This window comes from Oncorhynchus mykiss, chromosome 22 (genome assembly GCF_013265735.2).
Source record: "Oncorhynchus mykiss isolate Arlee chromosome 22, USDA_OmykA_1.1, whole genome shotgun sequence".
Lineage (NCBI taxonomy): Eukaryota > Metazoa > Chordata > Actinopteri > Salmoniformes > Salmonidae > Oncorhynchus > Oncorhynchus mykiss.
This window is the reverse complement of record NC_048586.1, coordinates 39,529,177-39,553,278: the sequence shown is the minus strand read 5'-3', so window position 1 is coordinate 39,553,278 and position 24,102 is coordinate 39,529,177. Positions and strand designations below refer to the sequence as shown.

At 43.8% G+C, this 24,102-nt stretch overlaps 1 protein-coding gene across 5 annotated transcripts in view; it reads right to left on the bottom strand.

Moving 5' to 3' along the window:
* Positions 1-24,102, bottom strand: part of LOC110501860 (NEDD8-conjugating enzyme UBE2F) — an 88,371-nt gene that overhangs the window by 13,346 nt on the left and 50,923 nt on the right. For 4 of the 5 annotated variants that reach the window (XM_036959290.1, XM_036959291.1, XM_036959289.1 and 1 more), the window contains 3 exons: positions 14,048-14,080; positions 12,149-12,211; positions 3,333-3,445 (listed from right to left, as the gene is read on the bottom strand). In XM_036959290.1, the coding sequence (XP_036815185.1) occupies positions 3,333-3,445; positions 12,149-12,211; positions 14,048-14,080 (209 nt within the window). The remainder of the gene's footprint in view (positions 1-3,332; positions 3,446-12,148; positions 12,212-14,047; positions 14,081-24,102) is intronic. The other variant, XM_036959292.1, reaches the window with a different exon arrangement.

Sequence of the window (24,102 nt, the reverse complement as noted above, 5' to 3'; positions counted from 1 at the left end):
AGAGACTTACCCAAAAAGACGCACAGCTGGAATCACCCTTAGAGACTTACCCAAACAGACTCATAGCTGGAATCACCCTTAGAGACTTACCCAAAAAGACTCAGAGCTGGAATCACCCTTAGAGACTTACCCAAAAAGAGTCACAGCTGGAATCACCCTTAGAGACTTACCCAAACAGACTCACGGCTGGAATCACTCTGAGAGACTTACCCAAAAAGACTCACAGCTAGAATCACCCTTAGAGACTTACCCAAAAAGACTCACAGCTGGAATTGCTGCCAAAGGTGCTTCTACAAAGTTGGGCTGTGAATGCTTACGGAAATGAGATATTTCTGCATTTCATTTTTAATAAATGAACAAACTTTTCTAAAAAAACATGTTTCCACTTGGTCATTATTGGGTAGTGTGTGCATATGGGTGAGAGAAAAAAAATGTTTTAATCAATTTTGAATTCAGATTGTAACACAACATGTGGAATAAGTCAAGAGGTATGAATACTTCCTGAAGGCTCTACTCCCTGTAAATCCACTCTAAACTGTGGATGAAAATCACTGTCAGTTGAAAACCTGCTATTTGAGTCATAATCTACTGCATCTCATCAGTCCTTAGTGAAAGCCATATAAATTCCCCTTTAAACAGTAATGCCTCAAACAATGACTGGGGATCAGTTTTACAGGACTGTTTTACTGAGAGATTATGACGTCTGTCTGTTACGTGGTCATTCCTTAGTGAACTGAACCATGTCACCAATCCTACCCAATTAGCTCATCCTGCCAGCAGGCAGGTACACCAGTGTTCAAAACACCTCTTCAAGAGGTAAATTAATGAATGCAAATGGTTGTACTTCCCCTTGGGTGGAACGTGCTACAGCTTTCTAGTCCGACTAGAGCAGCAGAGCAAAGCACACAGCATTAAGTTAAAGAGCCCTCAGCACAGCTAAGCAGACAGAACAGACTTAGAACTAACAGAACTGGAACCTCGGAACACACTGAGCTCTCCAAGCTGAGACCCCCGGGGATTCCTGTGCTGCACCCCCATCCTACCCCTGCCCCCTCCAACCCCCCTCTTGCATAACACTGCAGCCCGCTAAATATTTTGGCAGTAACTCAGTGAGCCAAGTGCAGCACAGAGTATTAAATAGCCCCATGTAATTATGCTTATTAATATGACCCATTATAAATGTGAGGGGTGTCTGGTGGATTGTGGAGCTTTGGCTAAGCTGATTGGGCCATGCCTTTCTTCCCTGGCTAATTGCCTTTTGATACACCTCCATATGCAGTGTTACAAAGTGTTATAGTATTAGGCTTTACTACGATTGATCATCATCATCATCATCATCATGGAGATGAATGATGACATTCAGAACAGCTCAGATGTACACTCAGCAGACAGTTTATTAGGTACACCACTCCATTCTCTAAAATGGTTCGCTCCTACAGACAGTGAAAGACTCTGCATGGTCAATCCGATGTCTGCAGTGTTCGTACAGGATTCACTGTGAAACGGCCTCTGTAAAAGTCAGGGCATTCATACTTCTTGCGCTTCGCAGAGCTGTTGTGAAGGAAGTTGTCAAGAAAGTGAGTGTGTGTTTATACAGGACCTCCTGCCCCCACCTACCGTCAACCAATCATGTCAGTGCGGAGCTACACAGAGCCCGCCGCATTGCTACAAAAATTGGGAGGCGCATGGCAGTAAAGGGCTCGATTTGGCCTCTGCAAGCCTCCAGAGGCTCCACAATTGCATCACATCCTCCATGCTGCGCCTCCGGACAACATTACCGGATCAAGCATAAATCAGCTGTGAGTCACGTCAGACATTGAGGCATTCAGTTAGATTGAACGTAAGAATGGGCAACACAAGTGACCTACGTGACTTTGAACGTGGTTCTGTATGATAGTACCTCAGAAACAGCTGACCTCCTGGGCTTTTCACACACGACAGTGTCTAGGGTTTACAGAGAATGGTGCGGCAGACAAAAAACATCCAGTCATCGGCAGTCCTGTAGGCGAAAACAGCTCGCAGAATGAGAGGTCGAAGGAGAATGGCAAGAATCGTGCAAGCTAACAGGCGGGCCACAAACAGACAAATAACGGCGCAGTACAACAGTGGTGGGCAGAACGGCATCTCAGAACGCACAAGTCGTCGGTCCTTGTCACATTAGGCTATTGCAGCAGATGACCACACCGGGTTCCACTCCTATCAACTAAAAACAAGAAGAAGCAGCACTGGACAATTGAGGCATGGAAAAATATTGCCTGGTTCGATGAATCAAGCTGATGGCAGTCAGAGACCATGGACCCAACCTGCCTGGTGTCAACGGTACAGGCTGGTGGAGGTGGTGTACTGGTGTGGGGAATGTTTTCTTGGCACACGTTAGGTCATTTGATAACAATTTCCATGCCACAAAGATTTCAGGCTGTTCTGGTGGCAAGGGGGGGGGGGGGGGGGGGGGGTCCGACCCAGTACTAGGGGTGTACCTAATAAACTGTCCATTGAGAGTACAATGCAATGTCCTCAAACGACTTCAAAAGTAAAACTGGAGTGACTCAACATAATCATGCAGACTTGTAAACCATTTTCCTCAGGGAATAAGTAAAAACGACATACTGTCCCTCCCCTGGTAGAGAATACAGGGAAAGAGACAAGCAGAATTTCCTGTCAGATCTCATCAATGTCAGTGTTCAGACTCCCAGGCGATGATTGAGTGAGCTGTCATTGATACGGCACGTTTGTTTATTAGACTCAGATGGGAGAGATGACATTATTTGGTTTGGCCATATAGAAGTTTTCAGACACAAAAATGACCAATCATGGGATTCAGTGACCCTGTGACATTAATTTCTTACACCAAACAAGGTAACGTCAGGACACGGGCCTGCATGGCTCCTCTTCTCTCCTCCCTAACCAGGCAGCGATAACAGGTGACTTGATCTTTTTACTTAGTGAGGAGCACGTCATCCAGAGATGTTCTATACTCCTCTCTATTTTGGGACAGTTTGAACCATCTGCAGAGTGAGAGACCCTCAAACACTCACTCCCCCTCCAGTCTAAATAGTCTGATAGCCCAAACTGGATGTGTACTGTCCAGATGGGACCAGACTGCCCAGCATTAATATGATTCTGCTGTAAACTGCTCGTCTCTCCTGACGCCACTGTGTGCACCACAGGCAGGAAGCAACATATATCATATCAGTGTTGCAACAGGGCTTCCTGGGTAGTGGAACACTACCGTGTCTGGTACACCCTATCAACTCAGAGGCCCAGGCATGCTGTACACCACTATTGCTGCAGGCAGGAGCAGCAGTATGGTTATGTAACGGTAATCACCTCACCTGAACACCATCTCAGTAGAGGCTGTCATGATAGGCAGTGGAAGGAATGGAGGGATGGATGGAGAGGTGGATGGGATGATGAAAAGGAGGGGGTGGCCGATAGAGAGATAGATCTGTGGTGAGAAAGGAGACCTCACAGCACTCATTTTTCACTTTTAATCACTGTTAATCCCCTCTACCGCCACAGCAGGGCTAGTGAGAAAACATTCTGGAGGCCAATGGCTCAGCTGGTAGATGGGATCGATTCAGGTCAGATCTGGTCAGGGTTGAAGGTGGCCTACAGCCACCAAGTTAAACACTAGACAGACAGTATGACATCACACAGGTCAGATAGTGATTTCACAGAATGAACGAAAATAACTACTTCTGCACCATCCAGATTTTCACTTCATGAAACAGACATACATGGCGTAAATGACCACTGTGTAGAACCATGTAGAACCAATACAATGCAGAACCATGTAATGTAGAACCATGAAGAACCAGATCGGACATGCAAACAAACAGTTGGCTAATTGGCTATTAATCCACAGTGAGACAAACTGGTCCTGTGTTGGATGGAGATCCATAGACTTGCATTAGGATGCAGTCAGAAGACCACAAGGTTCCTCATGGTTCCTCAGAAGAACCTTGTGGAAAGGCTTCTCTAAGCCATCGGACCGGGGCTCATTAATGGTGCAGAATGGCTGATCATGCTAGAGTGACTTATCACTGGAAATGTTGCTGTTAGTTTGCTGTGGCCAACTTTAAAATCAACCGTTTTCTGTGGCATTGCCACAGCTAGGTGAATACCACATTGACATGTCAACATATAGGTCCAATATTATTTTGTGTTTGTTAAAAAACATACAGTATGAAGGTCAAGACAGACATCTCGCCTGGCTAATCAACGGTTTCTTTAGGCGCTATAGTTTTAAGGTCAACGGTCAAATAGCAGTCTATTCCGTTATGGTATGTTCCATCTCTCACACAGAACTACTGTATGACCCCCATGGAGGTGTCCTGTCCACTCTGAAAGAGGGAGGTAGAGGGAGAGAGATGAGGGGAGAAAGGAAAGAGAGAGTGTGAAAGAGACAGAGAAAGTGAAAGAGCGCAAGAGAGAGCGAGAGAGTTTGAGTCCCAGCTGCCTGTGAAGAGACACCACAGGGGAGTCAGTAAGCAGGGTAACTGATGCATCAGTATGGTCGTTACATGGTCATTTAGCATTCGTGAGGCAGACGTGCTATGTGGCGGACGTGCGAGTTGTGGTTCCCCAGTTCCCTCCTGCACAGTGACTTGGTGTTGTCGGCATGCCACAGCTACAGAGTCAGGGGAGACCCAGAGATTGGACACTCCTCACGCCGAGAACCACAGACTGTGGACATCACACTCGGCAGGGGGTGGGAGAGGCAGCTGGGACAACTACTACAGAGCTGTGGTAGTGTGAGGAAGCGTGTACAATGTTCCCTCTAAGCTGCACGCGCACCCCGAGACTGTCACGCAGAACAAATACTCTATCAGCCCACAGAGAGAAGCATGATATTGAACTTCACTCTTTCTAGAGTTTTCCCTGTTAGTTAACACTATCAATGTTCCCTTTACTGTGGTAATTGTGATCGAATCCACACAATATTATCCACTTTGAATGCAACATACCGAAACAAAACAAGCTACGCAATAGATATTCCAGAACGCATCGGAGTAGGATTATATTGCATTAACACACATGACTCAGCCCGTACTCTACACAGACTGATGTGGCATAACCAATCAGAGCTGCAGTAGGCCTATATGCAAATAGACCATTGCCATATATGGATCTGTGCCATTTACTTTGAACTGGACTGTGTTTACAGCTGTGGTCCTGAGTAGATGAGCTTGTTTTGAGATCAAAGTAAGAGCTGCATGTAGCCACGGGTGCAAGTTTTGTTCATATCCTTTACTAGTTAGTGAGTTATCAGCACAGTTATAGATCATTTGTAGTCAGCAATAGGGGAGGGATTTCTTCCTACAAGAGCACAAACCATGTACATTTCTAGACATCTTTGAATAGTGAGTCAGGTAAAGAACTTTTTTTGTCTTAAAGTAGCAGTGTTGTATTTCGAAACAGGTTTGAATAAGCTAAGTAGCCAATAGGGTAGCATAATTTGTCTGATTATCTGTAATAATGGTATGTGAATAGTAATGCATTTTATTTTGTAAAGTGGTTTATTTCATCAAATACCATTTTCAGTCACCTTGTCTGAAGGACAAGTGGATAAACAGGTTAATGTCAAGCCCTGCATGTCCCCCCCCCCCCCCCCAAAGTCTCAAGGAATGTAGGCCTACATTGAACACCACACATTGGCTGCTACTGTAGGCTGAATGATAGAACAGCTATTTCCATGTAAAAATATTATGGGATGCATTTTCTCCATTGTTTTTGATGGTAGGCCACTCTGGTGGGCCACTCTGGTGGGCCTTAGTTATGATCAAATTGCCACAATAGCCTACTCAGTCACTGTTAAAACTAACAGAGCGGGTACAGCCTCAGTGTTCACAGTAAAAGCACGCTGGAAGTTGCACAGAATTTTCACAACGTTCAAGTCTTCCCTCAGCAGACCTGAAATGTACTGAGTGCTGAGAAACATTTGAGGGAATATTGCATGGGCCATCGTTCCTTTACTTAGCTTTGATTGTGGACCTGACTCACACCAACACCCGACCTGGCTTCACCAGCTGTTACTAGCGCCACTCAGCCATTTTCAACGCCACAGGGGAGCTGGCTTGAGAATCCTTCTGACACAGCAGAAAACGTTTAGTTCAGTCAGTTTCGATAAACATTCCTGCTCATTTTCATTTTCCCATTTCCTGCAGAGTGGTGTGAATCAAATTGACCTTCAAATTCTGTCCCGAATCTCGCCGAAGATGGTGCCTCTTCCTGTTCGGGCGGCGCTCGGCGGTCAGCGTCGCCGGCCTATTAGCTGCCATCGATTCCCTTTCCGTTTGTTTCTGTTTATTGGGTTTAATTGGGTACACCTGTTTTGAATTACTGTTTGTTTGGAGGCTATTTAAGGGCACTAGGCCCACTGGGTATTTGTGCGGGCTTGTTTTCTGTTATCTGGTGTATGAGTGTAAAGAGTATGTTTTACGGACAGTTTAGTCCGTTGTATTTTGGGACGGGTTGTTTCATGCGCCCTGGTGTTTTGCATGTCGTGACTCCACAGTCTATGGAATAAAATATCCACAAACTGAATTACCTGCTCTCTGCGCTTGACTCCTCCACTCACCATTGTAGAAGTTGTAACAAATTCAGTAAATAGGGATGATGAGACTTCAGGCAAGTGAGTTTTTCCTGATATGAAAAACAAATAGGTGCAACGGTACTGTCCAGGGGAACCTGTCACAGTAGTGATCACCGGTACTGTCCAGGGGAACTCGTCACAGTAGTGATCACCGGTACTGTCCAGGGGAACTCGTCACAGTAGTGATCACCGGTACTGTCCAGGGGAACTCGTCACAGTTGTGATCACCGGTACTGTCCAGGGGAACTCGTCACAGTAGTGATCACCGGTACTGTCCAGGGGAACTCGTCATAGTAGTGATCACCGGTACTGTCCAGGGGAACTCATTACCTGAGTGTTTTGGGGCCCACTGTGTAGGAAGCCCACTATGGCCTGTGGACACTAGTCTCTTTGTAACTCTCTGTAATTGGTCTGAATGGCTGCTCTGAACAACAACCTTACAGTTACAGTGGCGTGTGAGAGATGAGTCGTCTCCCCAACAGAGCCTTCTGCCTGCCCGGCCAGTTGAGCAGCATCATTCAGACAGACAGGATGGACAGACCATCACACAGAAGGATCCATACTCCTAATGTGACCAAATGGCTGCCACAGCAACACAGTTGGCCCCCAGCTCCAGCCCCCAGCTCCAGCCCCAGCTCCAGCTCCAGCCCCAGCCCCCAGCTCCAGCCCACATCCCCAGCTCCATCCCCAGCTCCAGTCCCCAGCTCCAGCCCACATCCCCAGCTCCAGCCCCAAGCCCCAGGTCCAGCCACCAGCCCCAGCTCCAGGCCCCAGCTCCAGCCCACATCCCCAGCTCCATCCCCAGCTCCAGTCCCCAGCTCCAGCCCACATCCCCAGCTCCAGCCCCAAGCCCCAGGTCCAGCCCCCAGCCCCAGCTCCAGCTCCAGCCCCAAGCCCCAGGTCCAGCCCCCAGCCCCAGCTCCAGCCCCATGCCCCAGGTCCAGCCACCAGTTTGGTAGAAAGGCTGAAGTTCACAAAGCTGAGAAATATGAGGTCTGCAGAAGACAGTGTTTTTAAGTGAATATAACTAATTGTATGTAAATAATATGCAAATACTTGTCTGAATGCACAGCTCCAGGCATTGTACTATAGAGACCATGCTAGAGGCTAACTGGAAAACACATAAGGAAATGTATGGATAAGTCATATGCAAATGATGTTGCATTCATTGAAGATATAAATAATTCTAAGAGCTTTAGGAGTTATTTGAATTAAACATGTTAATACTTATTTGGCAACTCATCTAAGGATGTTAATAGCGAGGATGTTCATATTAAAGAATATATACTTTAAAGTGGATTAATAGTTTTCAAACAAACATCCGGCACATGTGCACATACTGCACTGGTTAATAACTACATGTCAACCACTACTCCTACTGTAAAAGGTGGAAGTTTTAGGTGTGTAATGTTGCAGAACACAGATTCACTGCACAGGCCTTGCGACGGTTAAACAGACAGAACTTTAGAGATGAAAGACAACACCGGATCCCTCAGGACTGTAGAGACCAGAGGACACCAACCATTGAAATAAATACTTCCTGTAGGTCCTGCCTGCCTCTCCTGTCTCCTGCCTCCTCTCCTGTCTCCCGCCTCCTCTCCTGTCTCCTGCCTGCCTCTCCTGTCTCCTGCCTCCTCTCCTGTCTCCCGCCTCCTCTCCTGTCTCCCGCCTCCTCTGCCCTCTCCCGCCTCCTCTCCCGTCTCCTCTCCCGCCTCCTCTCCTGCCTCCTCTCCCGCCCCCCTCTCCCGCCTCCTCTCCCGCCCCCTCTCCCGCCTCCTCTCCTGCCTCCTCTCCCGCCTCCTCTCCCCTCTCCCGTCTCCTCTCAGACATCAGTTTAACATGTTCCTTCCTTCCCTCACATACTATCTCCGGTCTCTTTTCCTCTAGTTTGTGTTCCTCAAGCCCAATCTGACTTTTGAACAGGGCTTGAGGTGTTGGTGTGCGAAACCAACCGGTATGAACCGGTCACCAAGCCAGGCAGTCAAAGCCTCCATTCTACACAGGAGGAGACGGTGCCGATATTGACCTGCTGCAAGTGGCCAACAGATGAAGGCCTGACCTTTCCTGTATTTTATTTTTATTTCACCTTTATTTAACCAGGTAGGCCAGTTGAGAACACCTTTATTTAACCAGGTAGGCCAGTTGAGAACACCTTTATTTAACCAGGTAGGCCAGTTGAGAACACCTTTATTTAACCAGGTAGGCCAGTTGAGAACACCTTTATTTAACCAGGTAGGCCAGTTGAGAACAAGTTCTCATTTACAACTGCAAGCTGGCCAAGATAAAGCAAAGCAGTGCGACAAAATCAAACAACACAGAGACAAACTCACAGCCAATAACACAATAAAAAAATCTATGTACAGTGTGTGCAAATGTAGAAGAGTAGGGAGGTAGGCACTAAATAGGCCATAGAGGCAAAATAATTACAATTTAGCATTAACACTGGAGTGATAGATGTGCAGATGATGATGTGCAAGTAGAGATACCGGGGTGCAAAAGAGCAAGAGGGTAAGAAATAATATGGGGATGAGGTAGTTGTTGTGTGCTGTTTACAGATTGGCTGTGTACAGGTACAGTGATCGGTAAGCTGCTCTGACAGCTGATACTTAACGTTAGAGGGAGATATAAGACTCCAGCTTCTGTGATTTTTGCCAGTCGTTCCAGTCATTGGCAGCAGAGAACTGGAAGGAAAGGCGGCCAAAGTAAGTTTTGGCTTTGGGGATGACCAGTGAGATATACCTGCTGGAGCACGTGCTACGGGTGGATGTTGCTATGGTGGTGCAATACCTAGCATAGACTTTCAGATGACCTGGAGCCAGTGGGTTTGGCGACGAACATGTAGTGAGGGCCAGCCAACGAGAGCGTACAGGTCACAGTGGTGGGTAGTATATGGGGCTTTAGTAACAAAACGGATGGCACTGTGATAGACTACATCCAGTTTGCTGAGTAGAGTGTTGGAAGCTATTTTGTAATGACATTGCTGAAGTCAAGGATCGGTAGGATAGTCAGTTTTACGAGGGTGCGTTTGGCAACATGAGTGGCTTTGTTGCGAAATAGGAAGCCGATTCTAGATTTAATTTTGGATTGGAGATGCTTAATGTGAGTCTGGAAGGAGAGTTTACAGTCTAACCAGACATCTAGGTATTTGTAGTTGTCCACATATTTTAAGTCAGAACCGTCCAGAGAAGTGATGCTAGACGGGTGGGATGGTGCGGGAAGCAATCGGTTGAAGAGCATGCACTTAGTTTACTTTGTATTTAAAAGCAGTTGGAGGCCTCGGAAGGAGTGTTGTATGGCATTGAAGCTCGTTTGGAGGTTTGTTAGCACAGTGTCCAAAGAATGGCCAGATGTACACAGAATGGTGTCGGATCAGAGAATCACCAGCAACAAGAGCGACATCATTGATATATACAGATAAAAAAGTCGGCCGAGAATTGAACCCTGTGGCACCCCCATAGAGACTGCCAGAGGTCCGGACAACAGGCCCTCTGATTTGAAACACTGAACTATAGCTGAGAAGTAGTTGGTGAACAAGGTGAGGCAGTCATTTGAGAAGCCAAGGCTATTGAGTCTGCCGATAAGAGTGTGGTGATTGACCGAGTCGAAAGCCTTGGCCAGGTCGATGAAGACGGGTGCACAGTACTGTCTTTTATCAATGGTGGTTATGATATCATTTAGGACCTTGAACATGGCTGAGGTGCACCCATGACCAGCACGGAAACCAGATTGCATAGCGGAGAAGGTACGGTGGGATTCGAAATGGTCGGTGATCTGTTTGTTAATTTGACTTTTGAAGATTTTAGAAAGGCAGGGTAGGATGGATATTGGTCTGTAACAGTTTGGGTCTAGAGTGTCTCCCCTTTTGAAGAGGGGGATGACCGCGGCAGCTTTCAAATCTTTGGGGATCTCAGACGATACGAAAGAGAGATTGAACAGGCTAGTAATAGGGGTTGCATCAATTTCGGCAGATCATTTTAGAAAGAGACGGTCAAGATTGTCTAGCCCGGCTGATTTGTAGGGGTCCAGATTTTGCAGCTCTTTCAGAATATCTGAATATGTCTGGATTTGGGTGAAGGAGAAGCGGGGGGGGGGGGGGGGGGGGGGGCATGGGCAAGTTGCTACAGGGGGTGCTGAGATGTTGGCCGGGGTAGGGGTAGCCAGGTGGAAAGCATGGCCAGCCGTAGAAAAATGCTTATTGAAATGATCAATTATCGTAGATTTAGCGGTGGTGACAATGTTTTCTATCCTCAGTGCAGTGGGCAGCTGGGAGGAGGTGCTTATTCTCCATGGACTTTACAGTGTCCTTTTTGGAATTAGTGCTACAGGATGCAAATTTCTCTTTGAAAAAGCTAGCCTTAACTTTACCTATTGACTGAGTATATTGGTTCCGGACTTCCCTGAAAAGTTGCATATCGTGGGGGCTATTCGATGCGAATGCAGAACGCCACAGGATGTTTTTGTGTTGGTCAAGGGCAGTCAAGTCTGGGGTGAACCAAGGGCTATATCTGTTCTTAGTTCTACATTTTTTGAACGAGGCATGCTTATTTAAGATGGAGAGGAAAGCACTTTTAAAGGGCAACCAGGCATCCTCTACTGGCGGGATGAGGTCACTATCCTTCCAGGTCAATTTGAAAGGCCTGCTCACTGAAGTGTTTTAGGGAGCGTAGGCTGTAAACCACCTGTAATAAAGCATGAGTCCATGGAGACAGTACAGTAGTCTTGCCCTGCTGTTGAGATATTAAGCTGCTCTTTCCGTCTCTCTGCAGTGAAGCACATGCCTGGCTGGGGACTGGGGAGCACCTGGGGAGTACTGCAAACCCCAGCCGAGCAGTATTTGGGAGCGAGTGCGAGTGGTCCCACCACAGTTTAATTATAGAGCGGTTGGAACAGCTGCTAGCTCTGTCTCTCTGCAATGGTGCTACTAGGCTAGGCCTGCAGTATGGTAGGAGACGCATCACAGTGAATCCAATCACTCATGTCAACAACAGTCTGATCCCAGACCAGCTCTTGGGGGAGCTGGCTGTTCCGGTAGTCAGTGTGTCAGGATGTAAGTTCCTCTGGGATCTGAGGTTCCCAGATCACCTCTTGGGGGGCTGACTTAGGGGCTCGCTGTTCCGGTAGTTAATGTGTCAGGATGTAAGTTCCTCTGGGAACATCTGATCCCAGACCAGCTCTTGGCAGCCTGGTTGGCTGGATGTTTCAGCAGCAGTGTGTACAACAGGATGTAAGTTAATCCACGTCGACACACTGGTCTGTCTCCTGCAGGGAGAATGAGACATAGGGTGCATCCCAAATGGCTCCCTATTTACTATATAGTGCCCTGCTTAGACACACAGAGAGAGACATACACTACAGCCTAGTCCCTAGTGGTTCTGAAAGGTCCACTTGACCCACTCACAGTCCAGTGGTAGTGAGAGAGTTCTACAGAACTACCTCACATTCTACCTGTAGAGCTTTCCGACAACAATTCCAACTTCATGCTGTTCATGTAAGGCCATGTACAGGATAGAGGGAAGATGACCTCCCTCCAGGTGGACTGGTTGGTTTCGTTACCTTATCACGCAGATGATGCTCGGCCGCGTCAATGTTCAACGGGTCATCAAAGTTAAGTAGATCCTGAGGGAAATGAGAGAGAGACAGCGGAAGTTTACAAAAAAACGGTTTAAATAAACAACAACAACCTGCTAACCAAGATTAAAACAAAACAACCACTTGCCAGACTATTAGGTTTGTTGTTGTCTGATACTAACTGACAAAGTAGTGTAATAATCCTGTTGCCATAGAGACTGTGTGCATGGCGAGCGAGGCGCATTGTGTTATTAGGGAGTTAAAATGGGAGCTAGGCCTGTGTGGCGAGCTCCTCACTTCCTGATTAAAAGCTAAGCATCAGGGCATGACTGAGCATCAGGCTGCAGCACCACCAGAGTCCGTCCGATATATCGGTTCACCGATATTAGTGGCTGAAATTGGCCTTTTACCGATATATTGGTATCGGACGAAAATGTCACAGATAACAGATTTTCAATAAAAAGGATGAAAAAAGGAAATTTCAGGCTTATCTGATCATGTGCGACCATTCTCGTGATGTGTTATTATTTTACAATATAAGAAACACATTTTAAGCATATTTCTTGAACAATCTCTCTTTTAGATGGCAATTTGAGAACACGTGTGAAGATATTACACTTTTTCATTTTCGTGCTGTTAAATAAGAGATTTTAACATCCTCAGTCTACCTGTTCCTCATACACGGGCCTATGCAGAGCCTTCAGAAGGTATTCACACCCGTTGAGACTTTTTCCACATTTTGTTGTGTTACAGCCTGAACTTAAAATGCATTTAATTCAGTTTCTTTGTCACTAGACTACACACAAAGTTGGAATTACGTTTTTTAGTCATTTATAAAAATGTATAAACAAATGAAATGTCTTGAGTCAATAAGTACTCAACCACTTGGTAATTGCAAGCCTAAATAAGTTGATGAGTAAAAATGTACTTAACAAGTCACATAATAAGTTGCATGGACTCACTTTGGGTGCAATAACAGCGTTAACATGATTTCTGAATGACTACCTAATCTCTGCAACCAACACATATAATTAAATTATCTGTAAGGTCCCTCAGCCCTGCAGTGAATTTTAAACACAGATTCAATCACAAAGACAAGAGGTTTTCTAATGCCTAGCAAAGAAGGGCACCTATTGGTAGATGTATAAAAAAAACTAATTTGAATATCCCTTTGAGCATGGTGAAGTTATTAATTACACTTTGGATGGTGTATCACCCAGTCACTACAAAGATACAGGCGTCCTTCCTCAGTTGCTGGAGAGGAAGCAAACCGCTCAGCGATTTAATCATGAGGCCGATGTTGACTTTCAAACAGTTTTTGCTTAAATCGGCCTGAAAAGCTATGTCAAGACTTTAAAATGTCTGTCTCGCGATGATCAACAACAAACTTGCCATTGCTTGAAGAATTTAAAAAAGAATAATGTGTACAAGCCCAGTTTGCAAAGCTCTTAGAGACATACCCAGAAAGATTCACAGCTGTACTCACTGCCAAAGGTGATTCTAACATGTATTGACTCAGGGGTGTGAATACTTACTGTATGCAAACTAGATATTTCATTTCAAATACATTTGAAAAAAATGTCTAAAAACATGTTTTCACTTTGTCATTATGTGGTATTGAGAGCAGCTGGGCAAGAAAAAAATAATCTATTGAATCCATTTTGGATTCAGGCTGTAACAACAAAATGTGGAATAAGTCAAGGGGTATGAATACTTTCTGAAGGCACTGTATACCCTGTGTGTTATGGTAATTGTTGTGGCACTGATCTGTCACCTCTGTGTGTTGCTGGTGATAGATCACCCATTACAGAAGGCACTGTACACCAAGAACGAACACATTTTAAGATAATTTTCAAATCAGTTAATTGATTACAAGGTACTTACGGTAAACAAGGAGTTCAATCCCCAGACTACATCCTGAAAGACACAGAAACAGACAAGAACATAAATAAACATGTATAGACCATCCATAGACCATTCATAGACCATCCATAGACCATCCATAGACCATTCATAGACCATCCATAGGCCATTCATAGACCATTCATAGACCATTCATAGACCATTCATAGACCATCCATAGACCATCCATAGACCATCCATAGACCATCCATAGACCATCCATAGACCATTCATAGACCATCCATAGACCATCCATCACATGTTATGTACCATTAAAAGTGAAACTAAACTAGTAATTAATAACCAGGTCATCGTTGAGCATTTTCATTCCAACAAATTAACAAACAAAATTGTTGAATTCCCCAAATAGATTATAAAGCGGGGCCCTCTATCGTCTCTACAGGCACCATTGTATCTAACGAAGACAGGAACCTTCTGTGAATACGCAAGTGGATTGTCTCTCAGCGCGTATTAGGCAAATTTCCTTGATGTTCAAACACTGTGAAGAAGTGATTATGATGGGTATTAATTAGCATATCTATTTTGAGGACATTATAAAAGGATACTGGCATTTGTAATTGAGCATCTCAGAGGGGTGTGAATTCATGAATGATAAAGAGATTTGTTAAATTAATTAAACAACGTGTAAACAATTACCCTTAATAAAGGTAACTGCCAAAATAAAGGAAACACCAACATAAAGTGTCTTAATAGGTTGTTGGGCCACCATGAACAAGAACAGCTCAATGCAGCTTGACATATATTCTACAAGTGTCTGGAACTCTACTGGAGGGATGCCACACCATTCATTAACGAGAATTCCATCATTTGGTGTTTGGTTGATGGTGGTGGAAAACGCTGTCTCAGGCACAGCTCCAGAATCTCCCATGTATTTAATTGGGTTTAGATCTGGTGACAGATGGCCATGGCATATCATGTTTTATTTTACCAGGTAAGTTGACTGAGAACACATTCTCATCTACAGCAACGACCTGGGGAATAGTTACAGGGGAGAGGAGGGATGAATGAGCCAATTGGAAGCTGGGGATGATGGCCATCATGTTGGCCATGATGGTATGAAGGCCAGATTGGGAATTTAGCCAGGACACTGAGGTTAACACCCCTACTCTTACGATAAGTGCCATGGGATCTTTAGTGACCACAGAGTGTCAGTACGCCTGTTTAATGTCCCATCCAAAAGACGGCACCCTACACAGGGCAATGTCCCCAATCACTGCCCTGGGGTATTGGGATAATTTGTTTTAGACCAGAGGAAAGAGTGCCTCCTAGTGTGCCTCCAACACCACTTCCAGCAGCATCTGGTCTCCCATCCAGGGACCAACCCTGGTTGGTTACATCGTTTTCATGCTTATCAAACCATTCAGTGACCACTAATAAATAACCTGTTGATGGGGTCATTGCCATCTTATAGGGGCATAGCCATGGTAGCCAAAATAATGGCCCGCCCAGCATTTCTATACATGCATGATGGGATGTTAATTGCTTAATTAACTCAGGAACCAAGCCTGTGTGCCTGATTTCAATATACTTTGTATCCGTCATTTACTCAAGTGTTTCCATTATTTTGACAGTTACCTGTAGATCTTAACGTATTCATGTATGCTAGCTTCACCTTCAGGATGCCAGCACAGACAGAACAAGAAGCCAGATGTTTCACCGGATGTAGAAATCTCAAGCATCTGGTTGTTATTTCCCCTCCCCACCAAATATGGTGAGGAGAGGAAGCCCAGTGGCCAGCAGTGGGAGAGTATGGAGCGAGATGGAACTGGGCCAACATTCTGCTGATTTTTTTGTCAAAGAAAAGCCCGATGGCAATACAGTTTTCTGTTCTCAAAGCTAGAATCTGTTACGAACATAGTGCACTAAGTTTTGTATATTTTCCAAAGTAAAAAAAAAAAGGCTAATTAAGTTATTGCACACACGCGGTTCAAAGAGAAGAATATTCCCCAAAGGAAATATGTAAATATACATGCTAGAATGCGCCATTAGGATCTCACTAGCGTGTGCTTGTTCTGCCCACTATGCTACATTTGCTCCCATTGAAAACAACACGGATGAACCATCTTGGGTTAGTTATAAATATCTTTAACGTCAGTGTGGACATTCAACTCTGTTCCCCTGCCAACTAATAATGTCATAGACTTGTCACACATGCAGGACAGGATGAGAGTAAGAACAAGAAAACATGACTGTTAATGGATACTATCCCTAATGGGGTTTTCTAATGGTAATAGATACACAATTAAAACAGATATAAGCCTCGCAGAAAACAAAGGCAATGAGCCCAATTTACTCTTATCACTTTGCTATTTCATTATAGAACAAAGTGTGGTCCCATCAAAGAGCAGGACACAGTGAAGATGGGCCTATAAAACAGACATGGAATAAAACAACAACGAATGTTTTCCAGGGTTGTGATGCAAACTGCTGTCAGACGCAGTGATTGAAAGTTGGTGGAATTGCATTTAAATGAAATAGTCATTAAGGCAGTTTATAAAATTTTAAAAACATGACAATACATTCACAGATTTCACAACACACTGTGTGCCCTCAGGCCCCTACTCCACCACTAGCACATATCTACAGTACTAAATCCATGTGTGGATTTCAAGTTTTCATAACAATCGGAAATCTGTATTTTGGGTGCCGATTTTTAATTTTTTTATTATTTTTTTACACCTTTATTTAATCTTTATTTAACTAGGCAAGTCAGTTAAGAACACATTCTTATTTTCAATGATGACCTAGGAACGGTGGGTTAACTGCTTCGTTCAGGGGCAGAACGACAGATTTTCTTTCACCTTGTCAGCTCGGGGGATCCAATCTTGCAATCTTACAGTTAACTAGTCCAACGCAATAACAACCTACCTCTCTCGTTGCACTCCACAAGGAGACTGCCTGTTACGCGAATGCAGTAAGCCAAGGTAAGTTGCTAGCTAGCATTAAACTTATCTTATAAAAAACAATCAATCATAATCACTAGTTAACTACACATGGTTGATGATATTACTAGATATTATCTAGCTTGTCCTGTGTTGCATATAATCTGACTGAGCATACAAGCATACAAGTATCTAAGTATCTGACTGAGCGGTGGTAGGCAGAAGCAGGCGTGTAAACATTCATTCAAACAGCACTTTCGTGTGTTTTGCCAGCAGCTCTTCGTTGTGTGTCAAGCATTGCGCTGTTTATGACTTCAATCCTATCAACTCCCGAGATGAGGCTGGTGTGATAGAAGTGAAATGGCTGGCTAGTTAGCGCGCGCTAATAGCGTTTCAAACTTCACTCGCTCTCAGCCTTGTGGGGTGGTTGTTTCCCTTGCTCTGCATGGGTAACGCTTCTATGTGGTGGTTGTTGTCGTTGTGTTGCTGGTTCGAGCCCAGGGAGGAGCGAGGAGAGGGACGGAAGCTATACTGTTACACTGGCAATACCTAAGTGCCTATAAGAACATCCAATAGTCAAAGGTTAATGAAATACAAATGGTATAGAGGGAAATAGTCCTATAATAACTACAACCTAAAACTTCTTACCTTGGAATATTGAAGACTCATGTTAAAAGGAACCACCAGCTTTCATATGTTCTCATGTTCTGAGCAAGGAACTGAAACGTTAGCTTTCTTACATGGCACATATTGCACTTTTACATTCTTCTCCAACACTTTGTTTTTGCATTATTTAAACCAAATTGAACATGTTTCATTATCTACTTGAGGCTAAATTGATTTTATTGATGTATTATATTAAGTTAAAATAAGTGTTAATTCAGTATTGTTGTAATTGTCATTATTACAAATACATGTAAAAAATTTAAATTGGCCGATTAATCAGTGTTGGCTTTTTTGGTTCTCCAATAACCGGTATCGGCGTTGAAAAATCATCATCGGTCGACCTCTAACGCGTGTAATGCGTATGATATTGTGTGTGTGTGTGTGTGTGTGTGTGTGTGTTGGTGTTTGTTCACAGTCACTCGCTGTTCCATAAGGTGTATTTTTATAATTTTTTTAAATAACACTTTACTGCTTGCATCAGTTACTTGATGTGGAATAGTGTTCCATGTAGTCATGGCTCTATGTAGTACTGTGCACCTCCCATAGTCTGTTCTGGACTTGGGGACTGTGAAAGAGACCTCTGGTGGCATGTCTTGTGGGGTATGCATGGGTGTCTGAGCTGTGTGCTAGTAGTTCAAAACAGACAGCTCGATGCATTCAACATGTCAATACTGCTCATCAATCCAATTAGTGATGAAGTCAATCTCTCCTCCACGTTGAGCCAGGAGAGATATTAGTTATCTGTGTACATTCAAGGGACAGCCATGCAAGGGACAGCCATGCTGCCCTGTTCTGAGTCAATTGCAATTTTCCTAAGTCCGTTTTTAGTCCAGGTGCGACAAAACTAGGGCCTGTAGGACCTGCCTTGTTGATAGTGCTGCTAAGAAGGTAAAGCAGCACTTTATTATGGACAGACTTCTCCCCACCTTAGGTACTGAATGATGAATAAGAGAACCAACAACACATGAATAGATAGGAAGACAGACAGTCACCTGTCCTTGCTCTCTATCCTTGACATTACTAAGGTGATATCTCACAGGAAAACTAACCCACAAAAGGCTCCATAACGCCACACAGCTGAGGGCTATGGGACTTATCCACCAACTAAACTAGATGTTTCAAGTCTTCTCTTGCTTGTGATTGCACTTAGCCTTCCTATACCACTCAGTTTGTTAAACAGGACTCTCCACTTGTTCAAAGAGGACTGAATCTATGGATACAGTATGTAACTATTGATCAGATCTGACTGCAACTACCAAAGAGCATCCCTCCCCACAAAGCGATAGCAGTCTATTTTTAAGTGAGTAGTAAGCTTTGTGAGATTGAGGGGAAGAACGTGTGGGGGAGGAAGAATGAAGACTATTAAAGAGAAATAAGGACATGTTCTGTTGGTAGAAGTTCATTTTGGGCAAGTCACTGGAGGTGAGTAGGACGGATAGACAAATTATTAAAAACTCCTCTTTTGTCAGGCTGCCAATTCAAAATGAGTCAAGCACTGAGTGAGTGAGTGAGTGAGTGAGTGTGTAAATAGCTAAATATGTAGGTGTGTGCCTACGTTTATCTATTGACACATGTTTTTGTGCCTGAGTGAATGTGTGTTTGGGCTGCTTAGTGGAAGAGGAGAGAGATGACAGGTGACAGTAGCTGTGTGGGTTGGAGCTGTGCTGCACAGTAGAGGTGACAGTAGAGGTGACAGTAGCTGACAGGGAAGATACAGGACATCGTCACACTCTCGAACACACACACGCAATGCACTAATCTACACACCCACTCATTTGACATACACTTATCATAGAGAATGCCCCGGGCCAGGTTCTACCATACAAAAAAAGCTTCACATTTTTTTACCTGATCTTTTCTAGATCTTGTTTGTTCTTCATTTAAAAAAAAAAAAACATTTTTTAAACCTTTATTTAACTAGGCCAATACTAAAAGTCAGTTAAGAACAAATTCTTATTTTTAATGACGACCTGGGAACAGGCCGTCTGCCCCTGAACTGCCTGGCAGAATGACAGATTTGTCAGCTCGGGGATTCGAACTTGCAACCTTTCGGTTACTAGTCCAACGCTCTAAACACTAGGCTACCCTGCCGTCCCAAAGCAGCCTGTTAAGTATTAACAATATAGGTTGCTTCTGTCTATTGCAACTCACTGCTGAAAGGCACAGTACATTAGGAAATAAAAATGCAGAAAGCTGCATCTGTGGTTGATGCCAGTGATACAATTACCCACAAACCACGCACACTTCATGACAACCACAAATGGACCGCAGAGCGTCCGGCCGGCTAGGGAACACAGTCTCCATTGTCAGACTGTGGAGATGGAGGTACAGTGCATTCGGAAATTATTCAGACCCCTCGACTTTTTCCACAATTTGTTAAGTTACAGCCTTATTTTAAAATGGATTAAATAATAAATGAAAAATCCTCATCGATTTACACACAATACTCCATTATGACAAAGCGAAAACAGGTTTTTAGATTTTTATGTAAATAATAAAAAAACTTATTCACATAAGTATTCAGACCCTTTGCCTTGAGACTCGAAATTGAGCTCAGGTGCATCCTTGAGATGTTTCTTCAAATTGATTAGAGTCCACCTGTGATAAAGTCAATTGATTGGATATGATTTGGAAAGGCACACACCTGTCTATATAAGGTCCCACAGTTGACAGTGTATGTCAGAGCAAAAAAACTGAGCCATGAGGAATTGTCTACAGAGCACCGAGACAGGATTGTGTTGAGGCACAGATCTGGGGAAGGGTACCCAACAATGTCTGCAGCATTGAAGGTCCCCAAGAACACAGCAACCTCCATCATTCTCTCTCTAAAGTGTGTAGGCTGGATCAATCCCTCGCAGGGGGGAAAACAAAAGCTTGGTAGCCAGAGAGCGTTTGACATTTGGAGCGATAGTCACTAGATGTTCTTGAATCTTAGGTTCAGAGAGAAGAGCGAGTGCCAGTGATGCATACTGTATTGATTGGTGGGAGCAGGGTTGCAAAGGGAGGGTATACAACTGTAAACTTTTGAAGTTTACCAGAACTTCGGTAACTTTCAAGGAATATTTGCAATTTTATCAGATGGCATATCAGTGGCCTTTTTGAATACTTCAGATTATCACATTTGCCTAATTATCTCTGGCCCTCTGTGAGGCCTTATCACATGTAAAATCTATATTTTAAAATCTAATATGATATATATAAAAAAAAGCTTGAAGGTTTCAGCATGAAAAATCCTTTATGTATTTTTTTTACACACTTACTTATATCACTATGTCAATGCGTCTTTGTTGTAAATGTTAATTTACAGAGTTAATTGCATTGTTGAATGCATGTTTTTTTCATTCATTAGGCCATTCTCTTGAACCATATGGTCTATCCACTAGAAAGTAATGGACAATATGGACACAGATATAAAAAAGTAATACTATATATCAGGGGTTGGCAACTAGATTCAGCCGTGGGCCGATTTTTGTCCGAGAGCCGGAACGTAATTACAATAATTTGTACACTGCAAATTGACCACAACTAAGCCCAAAAAGAGATTGCTGAAAGTAAGCTGAGTTTACAAACTTAACATGTGTAAATATTTGTATGAACATAACAAGATTCAACAACTGAGACATAAACTGAACAAGTTCCACAGACATGTGATTAAAAGAAATTGAATAATGTGTCCCTGAACAAAAGGAGGGGGGGGTCAAAATCAAAAGTAACAGTCAGTATCTGGTGTGGCCACCAGCTGCATTAAGCACTGCAGTGCAACTCCTCCTCATGGACTGCATCAGATTTGCCAGTTCTTACTGTGAGATGTTACCTCACTCTTCCATCAAGGCACCTGCAAGTTCCAGGACATTTCTGGGGGGGAATGGCCCTAGCCCTCACCCTCCGATCCAACAGCTTGCAGCATGCCTAAGGCACGTTCACGCAGATGAGCAGGGACACTGGGCATCTTTCTTTTGGTGTTTTTCAGAGTCAGTAGAAAGGCCTCTTTAGTGTCCTAAGTTTTCATAACTGTGACCTTAATTGCCTTCCGTCTGTAAGCTGTTAGTGTCTTAACGACCGTTCCACAGGTGCATGTTCATTAATTGTTTATGGTTCATTGAACAAGCATGGGAAACAGTGTTTAAACCCTTTACAATGAAGATCAGTGAAGTTATTTGGATTTTTACTAATTATCTTTGAAAGACAGAGTCCTGAAAAAGGGAAGTTTCTTTTTTTGCAGAGTTCATTTGAAAATAACAATAATTTCATACCTTGATTACACTGAGACAGTCACGTCTATTTTTATATTTATGTGTGGAATACTTGGTGAACAGATTTCCTAAATGAAATATTTTTTTTTGCAGATTTCATGGCGATTTTAGTATTTTTGACCAAAAACAAACCTTTTTTTTTGTGCCAAAAACCACAATGTACAGTGCCTTGCGAAAGTATTCGGCCCCCTTGAACTTTGCGACCTTTTGCCACATTTCAGGCTTCAAACATAAAGATATAAAACTGTATTTTTTTGTGAAGAATCAACAACAAGTGGGACACAATCATGAAGTGGAACAACATTTACTGGATATTTCAAACTTTTTTAACAAATCAAAAACGGAAAAATTGGGCGTGCAAAATTATTCAGCCCCTTTACTTTCAGTGCAGCAAACTCTCTCCAGAAGTTCAGTGAGGATCTCTGAATGATCCAATGTTGACCTAAATGACTAATGATGATAAATACAATCCACCTGTGTGTAATCAAGTCTCCGTATAAATGCACCTGCACTGTGATAGTCTCAGAGGTCCGTTAAAAGCGCAGAGAGCATCATGAAGAACAAGGAACACACCAGGCAGGTCCGAGATTCTGTTGTGAAGAAGTTTAAAGCCGGATTTGGATACAAAAAGATTTCCCAAGCTTTAAACATCCCAAGGAGCACTGTGCAAGCGATAATATTGAAATAGAAGGAGTATCAGACCACTGCAAATCTACCAAGACCTGGCCGTCCCTCTAAACTTTCAGCTCATACAAGGAGAAGACTGATCAGAGATGCAGCCAAGAGGCCCATGATCACTCTGGATGAACTGCAGAGATCTACAGCTGAGGTGGGAGACTCTGTCCATAGGACAACAATCAGTCAGTCGTATATTGCACAAATCTGGCCTTTATGGAAGAGTGGCAAGAAGAAAGCAATTTCTTAAAGATATCCATAAAAAGTGTCGTTTAAAGTTTGCCACAAGCCACCTGGGAGACACACCAAACATGTGGAAGAAGGTGCTCTGGTCAGATGAAACCAAAATTGAACTTTTTGGCAACAATGCAAAACGTTATGTTTGGCGTAAAAGCAACACAGCTGAACACACCATCCCCACTGTCAAACATGGTGGTGGCAGCATCATGGTTTGGGCCTGCTTTTCTTCAGCAGGGACAGGGAAGATGGTTAAAATTGATGGGAAGATGGATGGAGCCAAATACAGGACCATTCTGGAAGAAAACCTGATGGAGTCTGCAAAAGACCTGAGACTGGGATGGAGATTTGTCTTCCAACAAGACAATGATCCAAAACATAAAGCAAAATCTACAATGGAATGGTTCAAAAATAAACATATCCAGGTGTTAGAATGGCCAAGTCCAAGTCCAGACCTGAATCCAATCGAGAATCTGTGGAAAGAACTGAAAACTGCTGTTCACAAATGCTCTCCATCCAACCTCACTGAGCTCGAGCTGTTTTGCAAGGAGGAATGGGAAAAAATGTCAGTCTCTCGATGTGCAAAACTGATAGAGACATACCCCAAGCGACTTACAGCTGTAATCGCAGCAAAAGGTGGCGCTACAAAGTATTAACTTAAGGGGGCTGAATAATTTTGCACGCCCAATTTTTCAGTTTTTGATTTGTTAAAAAAGTTTGAAATATCCAATAAATGTCGTTCCACTTCATGATTGTGTCCCACTTGTTGTTGATTCTTCACAAAAAAATACAGTTTTATATCTTTATGTTTGAAGCCTGAAATGTGGCAAAAGGTCGCAAAGTTCAAGGGGGCCGAATACTTTCGCAAGGCACTGTACCTAACAAGACAATGTTGTTAGTGTATGCGTGTCATCCAACACCTCCCCACCCACACAGTAGTTAATAGTCAGGTGCTCACTCTTAGCACTCATCGACCAGGGGACCAGGGACGGGGGATATCAATACCCTGATTGATTAGGCAGGAGGCTGAGGGGCCAGGAGATCCTGGGGCCCATCGAAGGACAGAAACATTGGTATCAATTACACCTGCAGATAGAACGAAGGGCTATTTGTCTGTCTGTTATTGTGCAAGGGTAGAAACTGGAGTGTGCAGAGCACAGCCGATAGTCTGGGAACAGGTTTAAGAAATATTTGAGCAGTGCCTTAAGACACTACCTTAAAGAGAAAGGGGGGATACCTAGTCAGTTGTACAACTGCATGAGTTCAACTGAAATGTGTCTTCCCGCATTTAACCCAACCCCTC